The 11,581-nt window shown below is 37.2% G+C and overlaps 1 protein-coding gene across 3 annotated transcripts in view; it reads right to left on the reverse strand.

Annotated features, from left to right (window-relative positions):
- Positions 1 to 214: 214 nt before the first annotated feature.
- Positions 215 to 11,581, reverse strand: part of PNPLA8 (patatin like domain 8, phospholipase A2) — a 130,268-nt gene continuing 118,901 nt past the window's right edge. For 2 of the 3 annotated variants that reach the window (XM_024742240.1, XM_024742241.1), the window contains exons 9-10: positions 7,973 to 8,168; positions 1,815 to 2,089 (exon numbers count right to left, since the gene is read on the reverse strand). In XM_024742240.1, coding sequence (XP_024598008.1) covers positions 1,815 to 2,089; positions 7,973 to 8,168 — 471 coding nt within the window. Of the gene's footprint in view, positions 2,090 to 7,972; positions 8,169 to 11,581 lie in introns of all 3 variants that reach the window. The other variant, XM_024742239.1, reaches the window with a different exon arrangement.

Here is an 11,581-nt window from a genome sequence, read left to right on the forward strand (position 1 = left end):
TCAGGCTCAGTAGTTGTGGCTCACGGGCTCTAGAGCGCAGGCTCAGTAGTTGTGGCTCATAGGCTTAGTTGCTCCGCAGCATGTGGGATCTTCCTGGACCAGGGCTCGAACCCATGTCCCGTGTTGGCAGGTAGATTCTTAACCACTGTGCCACCAGGGAAGTCCCGGTGCTATTTTTAATAAACAATAACATCAGCAGCAAGAACAGAACTGAAATATTACCACCACAGCATTTATTACAGAAATAAGAACTGAAATACCCCAAAAGGACTGAGCTACAAAATAATTTTTATTTTCTATGTTTAAAATAACTGATAAGTTGGATAATTTATTACATTTTCTCTTTAAAACATACAATTCTTTGCTTTTTTGAAAAGAGCAGATATTTTACCTGTGTAGGACCGAAAACTCATTTTCACACTTTTTCCTATCTTTTGCTTGTACATTTGCAGAATTTACTTTTCAGTTGCCGAAAGAGGAAATAAAATTTTAGAGGCAGCTCTTCTCATCTTACAAATAAAATATCTGAAGGCCAGGGAGGCTGTCCACCCTCCTCCAGGTCACAAAGAGAAGGGCTCTGCATCGGAGCCCAAGCTGCACCCAGACACTCAGCTCCCCCAGCATCTGTGAACCACGCCTCACTGCCTCTTCGCATCAGTGTTGCAAAGACACAATATGACAATCCCCGTAAGGGGTTTAGCTCTAGTTTACATGTACAAAGCAAAGGACACTCACCTTTTTTCATTTCTCTTCACAAATCTAAACATGGTGAAAGATTTACATGGCAGATAGATAACACAACAAGGATGAATCTGATTAGCATAAACAATGATTCGGGTTGGTGTATATGTTGTTAACCTCTGTGAAGTCCAGATGGTTAAAGGAGTTAAGGTAAAACAAGCCTGACATTTTTTTAAAGCATACCGTTGACAGGTATATTCAAATGCTACAAAGAGAAGAAGGGCTACATTATGAACAATAAATAATTTAAAAATGACATTAGCCTTTTAACATAGACTATTTCAATAGTTTATTTTTGTTAATGATGGGGCATTTTCTCAGTAAATTCAAATAATTACTTTCATAACAGTGAATGCTAAGCTAGAGCTAGAAAAGTTAACATACAGCATTACCTTGAAATTTCAGGGGGAAAAAGTGGTTGATTGGAACTTCACCTATCTTTCGGAACCAAACAATGTTGAAATAAACACATTTGGAATAGAAAACTGTATCTAGCTCTTTCATATTTCAAATGTAGAAGTCCTCTGATAGAGAGAATCCCATTTTTTCTGTATCTGTTTAGATGATATGACAATAGTAGAAGGCAACATGTGGAATGCAGAATGTAGCTAGTGAAAACCTAAGTGATGTTTAAAGAGATGAATTATTTTAAGAAGAAATTAGCTTTCCACATGAAAGAAAATCAATGATCAAATAAATTTAACATGATTATGGTGGCTAAAGTAAAAATACCAAGTATAATATGACAGCTTTCAGTCCTTGTTTGGCACATATATTAATAAATTTTCAAACATCAAAAAATACAACACCAATATGTACTAAAACCAACTGGCACAGTGAGATTCCTAACACGTGGTTAATTATTAACATCATAAAAACCTAATTCCCAGATGAATTCTGTAACCACGCACACCCTCTCTGTACTGTGCAAGCTGGTCCGAACACTGTCTTTTCAGGATTCCCCAGAATTCTAAGCATTTCAAAGGTAGTCATGCTGAACCCCACAATTCCTTATTGAATTCTATGGATCTTCTGAACAGGCCTTCAGTTAGGAGGCTATATGCACACACTCATCACAATTTTGAAAAGAATGGAAGGCCTTCATACATGTCAGTTTTTAGTTTTATCCAATCATTAATTTTCTGCAGAGTTGTTTTTTCTTGACTTAATATTTTTGCAAGTTTTTTCATTTTTTCTTCATTTCTTTCTATGTACTTCAACCCCTCCAACTGCAGCTGATCCAGCTTTTCATTTCGACTTTCATCTAGAGGTATGTTTTCACAAATAACAGGATTAAATCTAAAATAGGTGTCAGGAGGTAACAGACCATCAAGCATTACATGGACTTCTGTTAAAACAAACAGAGGATAGGGTGAATTAAAAAATCAAGTTATTCTGCAATGATCTAATTTTACATTATTTACAATTATCCAATTTTAGGCAAATTACAAAGCCTTGCTTACTTCCACACTCCAGCTAAATAACAGCAGGAGTAAAGAATCCATAATATTGAATATAACTATGAAATGAAATTCATCTCCCAAAATACGCCATATAATTCTGATAAATTAGGACCCCTGCTTCAGGACTCTCTTCTCTGTTTTCGGTCACACTGTTAGCCACTGCTGAAATGCCTTTCCAACATTCCTTTTTTGTTTTTTAATTTCTTTTATTTATTTTTTTTTTGTGGTACGTGGGCCTCTCACTTTTGTGGCCTCTCCCGTTGTGGAGCACAGGCTCCGGACGTGCAGGCTCAGAGGCCATGACTCACGGGCCCAGCCGCTCCGCGGCATGTGGGATCTTCCTGGACCGGGGCACGAAGCCGTGTCCCCTGCATCGGCAGGCAGACTCTCAACCACTGCGCCACCAGGGAAGCCCTAATTTCTTTTTTTATAAATAATTTTTGTGGGAGTACATGTTTTTTAATTTCTTGAGATCATCTTTATTGAGGTATAATTTACATACAATAAGATTTGCCGATTTTAAGTGTCTAAATTGACGGGTTTTGACAAACATATACACTGTTACCACCGCAACAGTCATGACATAGAACATTTTCTGTCATCCCAAAAGCTTCTTCATGCCTTTTTATGGTTGGTCCTCCCTTACCCTTTGCCTTTTCTAGAATTTCATATAAACAGAATCATAAATATATATAGCGCTTCTGGGTCTGGTTAGCTTCTTTTACCCAGCAAAATGCTTCTGAAATACATGTTGCAGCATGGATCAATAGTTCCTTCCTTTTTATTGCTAAGTAGTAATCCACTGTACGGATATAACACAATTTGTTCTCTCCGGTCTGGTTCTCTTCTGTTTTTAGCTATTAGAAATAATCCTAAATCATTTTGTAGATATATGGTTCCATTTCTTTTGGGTAAATACTCAGAGATGAAATTTCTCATTCATATGGTAAAAGTTTATTTATCTTATTAAGAACCACAACACTGTTTTCCAAATGGTTGTATCATTCTGCACGCCAACCACTAGGATATCTTAGTTCCCACTGTTCCACATCTTTGCCAAGACTTGGTACTGTCGGTCTTAATTTTAATCATTTCAGAGGATGTGTACTGGGATCTTGTGGTTTTAATTTTCATTTCCCTAAGGACTAATAATGTTGAAAAGTCTTCCATGTACTTATTAGTCAACTGTACATCTTCTTCAGTGAAGCGTCTGTTCAAATAGACGCTTGGCCATTTTTTTTCCCATGAATTTTTGTTTTCATCTCTGTATATTCCTTATATTATACAATGTAAGCATTTTCTATATATATTGCGTCTGATTATACATTTGGTTCTGAAGATGGATCAAACATATATTTTACTAATATTTTATTTCAGTCTATAGCTTGTCTTCATTTTATTAAAAGTGTCTTTTGAAGAACAAAATTATAACTTGATGAAGTCTAATTTATCTGTTTTTCCTGTTATGTCCACATTTATTGTGTCCTATCAAAGACTCTTTACTTAACCCAAGGTCATTAAGATTTTCTCCAGGGTATTCTAGAGGATTTGCAGTTTTAACTCTTGTATTTAGGTCTGTGATCCAGTTCCAGTTAGGTTCTGTATATGATGTGAAGGGTCAAGGTTCAATTTTTAAAATACAGTTATCTAACTGTCCCAGTACTATTTGTTGAAAAGATTATCCTTTCCTCATTGAATTGCCTTTGTCAAAAATCTTTTGAGCATACATGTCTGGATCAATTTCTGTACTATTAGGTATCACTGATCTTCTGTCTGTCTTTATGCAAATACCACCCTTGCTTACTGTAGTTTTATAGTCTTGAAATCAGGGGGTCTAAGTCCTCCAATTTTGTTTTTTTTTTTCAAAATTGTTTTGGTTATTCTAGGTCCTTCCCATATTCATATAGATTTTATAGTCATCTTGTTAATCCCTACTCCAGAAAAAGTCCGTTTTCATTTATATAGCAGTTGCATGAAGTCCACAGATCAATTTGTGGTCTGCCACCATAACAATACCGAGATTTTCAATTCATGAGCACGGTACTGATATATCGATTTATTTAGGCCTTCTTTAATTTCTCTCTGTAGTGTTTTGTAGTTTCTCCTGCTCAGATCTTGCATATAATTTGTTAAATCGTTTCTTAAGTATTTAATATTTTGATGCTATTATAAATAATATCTATCTGTGTATCTATTTAATTTCAATTTCTAATTGTCCATTGCTAGTATGCAGAAATACAATTCATTTTTATTGACCTTATATTCTTCAACTTTGCTAAACTCACTTATTAGTTCTAGTAGATTTTTATAGATTCCTTAGGATTGTCAGCATAGACGACTAGGTTGTCTATAAACATTTACTTTTCCTTTCTAATCTATATGCCTTTTATTTCCTTTTATTGCCTTACTGCACAGAAAAGGACCTGCAGTACAACACTAGCTGGAAGCGAGGAGAAACATCTTACTCTGCTCCTCATCTTAAGTAGAAAGGATTTGGTCTTTCACCACTAAACACAATGCCACCTCTAGCTTTTTCATAGAGGCCCTTTATCAGACTGAGGAAGTTCCCTCCTGTTCCTAATCTGCTGAAAGTTTTTCTCATGAATAGCTGATGAACTTTACTAAATGCCCTTTCTGCACCTATTGAGATTATCATAAATTTTTCCTTTTTTTGTCTGTTCATACAGTGAATTATATCGATTTTTTTGAACGTTAAGCCAAACCCATATTCCTGAGATGTACCCTATTGGATTATGCTGTATTCTCCTTTTTATATACTGCTGAATTCAATTTATTAGTATATTTTAAGGACTTCTGCATACATATTAACAGGGAATATTGATTGGTATTTTAATATTTTTAATAATGTTTTGGCCAGGTTTAGGTGTCAGGGTAATGCTGGCTTTAGGAAATGAGCTGGTAAGTATTTATTCTTCTTCTCTTTTCTCCATGTTTTTGTACAGAATTGCTGTTAATCTTATCAACTGTATTTTTCATTTCACACATTACATTTTTCACTTCTACAGATTTGATTTGGGTCCTTTCTATATCATCCATTTCTCTCCTCATCATTTCAAATCTTCCTCTATCTCACTGAACATGGAGTATACTTAGAATAGCTATTGTAACATCCTCTGTCTGCCAATTTTCTCATATGTTTCATATCTAGGTCTGTTCTCACTGATCGGATTTTCTCCTGGTTAAATGTATCTTTTCATGCTTCTTTGTATGCCTGGTAATTTTTTAATTGCATGCCAAACATTGTGAATCTTATATTTTTGTGTGCTGGAATTTGTTGCATTCCTTTAAATATTGCTGGCTTTTATTCCAACAGTGGATGCTGTTAACTGGAACTCAATTTGATCTTTTTGAGAATTGCTTTGAAGCTGTGTTAGGGTGGACCCAGAGCAGCCTTCAGTCTAGAACTAATCTGATGTCACTACTGAGACAATACCCTTCTGAGGCCTCTACTGCACATCCCACACATTACAAGGTCTTTCTAATTTAGGTGATGGAAATCTGAGCTGCCTGGTCCCGTGTGAGCCCCAAGCGTTGCTTTATTTAATCCTTTCTGGGGTAATCTGCCTTGGGTACTTTCCTCACATGCTTGCACACAACACAGATCAGTACTCAAGGGGACTCCTCTGCACAGCTCTAGAGCACTCTCTCTATGAAGCTGCCTTCTCTGTAGTATTTTGCCCCCAAATTCTAATTTCCTTGGCCTCTTTGAATCCCAAACTCTGTTTTCTGAGAGCCTGGGACTGTCCTGCTTGAGTTCCCCACTCCTCATGCTATCACCTAGAAACAAGCTGGGCAATCACGTGATTACTTCATTTATTTTCCTTCTCTCAGGAATCAGTGACCTTGCCATCTGTCATCTAATGTCTGAAAACCATTGCTCTGTACAGTTTTCTAATGATTTAAGGTAGGAGGAAATATATGGCTCCTATTATTCCATCATGGCCAGAAGTTTAAGTCTGAACCCTCTTTTAAAATGTCCAAACCCTAACTATCTTTTAAGACCCATATCAAGTCTAATTTGCTTCTTGTAAATTGTCTACAGCAATCTAGTTTAGTTTTCTCATAGGCTTAACCGTCTACACCTATTCACTGTTTATTTGGCAACTGATAATATATTAGATTGAACCAAATGACACTGCTGTTTCTATACATCGATAACCATCCAGTATCAGCAATTACATGTTTCACTCTTAATTCTTCATTAACTAGAGTGCAAGTGAATGAAAGCAGCATTTCATATTTCCTGAAAATTTCAAATGAGCCCATCACATGGTTTGCACAAGGTATACATGTAAGTATTATGAGACTGGGTGATCAAAGCTATTTTTTTCTAAGAAGACTGCTTACGGTAAGAATATTTTATTGATTTGACAACAAAATTTCAGATAGTGAAAAGTCCAGAATGTCACCTTTTCTTGGGTTATCATTTAATAGATAAACATCCTTAGTGGGGAGTTTAAGAGCCTCATGTAGGCTAATGACTCAGTCAGTAACATGATAATATAGAAAGAATGAGATTCAGAAGCAAGGGGCTGTTAACTGGGAACAATAACTTGTACAAATTTAATAACAGATTTCACATAGGACTGAAAAATAATATAGTAAAATAAGGAGATCTAGACCTCAAGGTCCAAACTAGAAAGTCAACAAGTACTGACTGCCTACTATGTGCCAGGCATTGCAGTCCACACAGTGAACAGGAGAAGTTCCTGCTTACATCCTGGTGGGCTACAGAGACCATAGCAATTCAACAAGCAAACATGTAATATATTGGGTTGGCCAAAAAGTTTGTTCGGGTTTTTCATACCGCCTTACTGGAAAACCCGAATGAACTTTTTGGCTAAACCAATACATCCATAATGAGATAAATGCTCTAAGAAGGAAAAAAAAGAATGAAAGAAGCAGGATAAGGGGTTACAGTGAGTGAGATGGTGACGGGTTTAGAAAGTGATCAGAAAAGGCTCTCTGGGGAAGTGATACCTGAACAGAGATCTGAGTGAAGTGAGGGTGGGAATCAAGCATGTATCTGGGGGAAGGCCTTACAAAGAGAAGACAACAATTCCCTGAGGTAGGAGCCTCCCTAGCAAGTTTGAGAAACAGCAAGAGTTATAGTGTAGCTGGACACACTTTATACAGGAGACACGTCTTGAGAGAGGGGGAAGATGCAAAGGCCAGGTCCTTCCAGCGCCTGGTGAATTTCAGTGAATGAGGCTTTTGGATTTTGTTCTGTGATGGGAAGCCTAGATGGTTTTGAGCCGGGTAAAGTGTGATTTAATTTAGATTTTAAAAGGACCACTTGGGCCTTTATATGAAGACTAGATTATGGAGGCAGCCAGAGTGGAAGTAAGGACTTATTCCAGTTTGCTGCCACATTTCTAAATAATCGAAATTCCGTAAGTACTCTGATTCTCTCCCTGTTACCATGTGTTTATCTAAACCAACCTGACACCTTTCCTTTTCCCTGTTTCTTAAGAGTCTCCACAAGCCTTTGTGCTATTCCTGCTTCAGCTACTTCTCCAGCTGTAAGGAGGCCAAGGTAGCTCTAGCTCCCACATGGAGAAATCACTACTGCAGGGTTACTGGGAAGAAATGAGTGAAGACAAAGAGAAACGACAAACACCTGCTCCCATGTGCTTCCTAAGCCTACAACAGAGACATAACAACATACTCTTTGCAGTGAGCATCAGCATATTCTATCAGAAACTGAATTCTAGAAGTACGTTAAGGCAGCAAATAAACAGACTAACCTTCTGTGTCTGTAGCACTGTTGATAACGTTAGACAGTTTGGTTTTCAGGCTCGTGTGTGTCGCGGTGTTTCTCACGTCACTCTCATAACGTCCAGTGCCCAAGGATACTATGCACTCTAATGGGACGTCTGGCCAAAGACATTTACACTCGTGTATTGCTAACGCTGAAGGGTTATTCAGGAGCAAACCTCCATCCTGCAAAACATAAGTCAAGCAAATACAGGACAGAACTCTTCAAAGTGAAATTCTCTTTTACAAATATGAAAACAAATTATATTTTCAACAGTTTGAAATTTACTCACCAGGAAAGCTGAACTATGTTATAAACTGAACAAATTATTTAAAAACAAGAGATTCCTTTCAAGTGAATTTATTTTATATACTACAGGTGCAAAAGAAGTCATGTGAAAACTCACTGGCCTCACTGGCTTTACTAAACTTTCCTTTCCTGTTACAAAATTCTCTGAACAACTTCTTGGATTGCTCTGTATATTTTGCTCAAAACTACTGAAATGAACTGAATTAGTTTTTTAAGATTTTTATCCTTGTTTAGTGGTTAATATAGATTCTGTATAAAATCTAACAAAAGAATTGTGGTTCTACCAAACAAACAAGACCAGTTCTTTCACAAGTCTAATATAACCAAATTTATTAATTTAAGTTGAAATTTTATTAACAATACAATTTCAAAGTACCAAATTCATTTACTGCAGATATAACCTAAACAAAGCAGGCAACTTTATAGTTCTAAGCATTTATCAATGCTTCAAAATAAGCACTGATTTCGAAGACTCCACAGGCAAGAAGGGTAAAATATGCTGATAGAGTGCTATAAGAATGTAGCAGAATAAAAGGATGTAACCAAAGACAAATATCATATGATACTGCTTATATGTGGAATCTTAAAAAAAAAAGATACAAATGAACTTATTGACAAAACAGAAATAGACCCACAGACACAGAAAACAAACTTACGGTTACCAAAGAGGAAAGGGGAGGGGGGAAGAACAAATTAGGAGGTTGGAATTAACATATACACACCACTATATATAAAATAGATAAACAACAAGAACGTACTGTATAGCACAAGGAACTGTACTCAGTATTCTGTAATAACCTATATGGGAAAAGAATCTGAAAAAGAATAGACTTATATAAAAATGTATAACTGAATCACTTTGCTGTATACCTGAAACTAACAAGACATTGTAAATCAACTATACTTCAATTTAAAAAAATTTCAAAAAAAAAGTATATTAACTAGTCTCACATTCCTGGGATAAACCTCACTTGGTATTAGTATATTCATTCAATTTTGAAAAGCTATAAACTGTTAGAAATTATTCCTTCTAATAAGCCCAAATCTCCCTCCCTGTAACCTGTACCTACTAATTCTAGACTTGTATTTTGAAGCTACGTGAAATTCAATATCTTGTAATCCTACGGTCTGGCCATACATGAATTACTTGCAGTTTTCAGGAGTCACATTCTCTTGACTTCAGGGCTCTGCACATGCTGTCAACTCAAAATTCTCCTTCCCCAGCCCCCTTCTTTGCTCAGCTCCCACTTATTCTTCAAAACATGGTCCAAGAGTCATTATTCCCGCAAGAACCTAACTGAAATAATCCTAACATACTTAGTAGAAAACAATCCATTTCTACTGGAAGATAAGACAATGCTGAATTCCATACCAGTACATTAAAAAAGAATTTTGAAAAAACATGCTTTCCACAAGAATGGGAAGAGAAATACAACCTTAAATTGTCATGCAGTATTGCAGTACATATTTTAAATGAAGGCACCTTTATTATAGTAATTCAAAGAGGCCAAAAAGCATGTAGTGACCATAATTTTGGGGACCACTATCCTTGTGTGTGCTGAGTTTGACAGCAGATGAACTGAGACTATATCTGCTGGAACCGATCACCCGCTTGCCTCAAAGAACAAGTAGGAACTAAATTCACATGTCATTTGAAACTCCACGTGCCTTGTTACTGTAATGGCATTTAATTCTCTGAGCTTCCTGGCCACCGACACAGTCCAATACTCCTTCCCCGCATCCTAAACCCTTCCACTGTGCTCTGTGGAATTGTTAGAACTCCCAACGTAGTCTCACCTACTTCTGAAAGTGCTCTCTTCTTCTTCTTCTTCTTTTTTTTTTTTTTGCGGTACAAAGGCCTCTCACTGCTGTGGTCTCTCCCGCTGCGGAGCACAGGCTCTGGACGCGCAGGCTCAGCGGCCATGGCTCATGGGCCCAGCTGCTCCGCGGCATGTGGGATCCTCCCGGACCGGGGCACGAACCCGCGTCCCCTGCATCGGCAGGCGGACTCCCAACCACTGCGCCACCAGAGAAGCCCCTCTCTTCTTTGACTTAGCAGAAACGCAGCTCTTCCCCGACATTATTTCCCAGGAGGTGTTGATTCTTTCATATCTCAGTGGCTAGGAGGAGGGATGATGTCTTACTTGTTTTAGCATCCCTTCCAGACCATTATTAGTCCTAATCCACTTGGGAAATTCATGCTCTTTAAAGGCTCCGCTATTCAGCCAAGCCACCACTTCCTCATCACTGTTGTCACCTAGCAACCTCCCCAGTCAACTAGTTAAGTCAGCACCTGGCTCACAGACTTTCTATCTATCCCATGTAGAAAGGGGTGGAAATTCTTTTTACTACCCCGTGTGACTTCACATCTTTGTAACACCTTGGACTCTCAGTTCTCAATTTTATCTTAAAAAAATATTCTTTTATCTACTCTCCAAGATCACACATTAGCTCTTGTTATCAAAATAAATGGAATCATGCAGTATGTGGTTTTGGGGTCTGGGTTCTTTCACCTAGAATAATGCTTTGTGAGATCCATCCATGTCATTGTATATGTCAGTAATTAATTCCTTTTTACTGCTGAGGAATATTTCATTATTCAGATGTATCACAGTTTGTTTATCCATTCAGCAGTTGAAGGGAACTATTTTTAAATTTAGCTATCTATATATCTGTCGAAAGTCATGAATTGGCTAGGCATTTGTATTATTCAACTGCAAAAATCTACTTGGACTCATTAAATGTGGATAGTAATAAGTTATTTCCTAAAGGCTTTCCCAAGTACAAATTTTAATTTAATCCTTTCAACTATTTCCTTTGTTCTCAATTAATATGAATGATACCCATCCCATATTTCATTTCTAATTTAGCAAAAAAGTTATTTATTTATTATATTATTTTTATCTTAAATTCTATACTTATACTCTGTGTAACTTCTAATCATCTGGGTATTTTATTTTCTATTATTTTATTTATTTTTAACATCTTCATTGGAGTGTAAATGGTTTACAATGGTGTGTGTTAGTTTCTGCTTTATAACAAAGTGAATCAGCTATACATATACATACACATATATCCCCATATCTCTTCCCCCTTGTGTCTCCCTCCCGCCCTCCTTATCCCACCCCTCTAGGTGGTCACAAAGCACCGAGCTGCGCTCCCTGTGCTATGCAGCTGCTTCCCACTAGCTATCTATTTTACATTCGGTAGTGTATATACATCCATGCCACTCTCTCACTTCGTCCCAGCTTACCCTTCCCCCTCCCCATGTCCTCAAGTCCATCCTCTA

This window comes from Neophocaena asiaeorientalis, unplaced genomic scaffold (genome assembly GCF_003031525.2).
Source record: "Neophocaena asiaeorientalis asiaeorientalis breed wild unplaced genomic scaffold, Neophocaena_asiaeorientalis_V1.1 scaffold373, whole genome shotgun sequence".
NCBI classification, from domain to species: domain Eukaryota; kingdom Metazoa; phylum Chordata; class Mammalia; order Artiodactyla; family Phocoenidae; genus Neophocaena; species Neophocaena asiaeorientalis.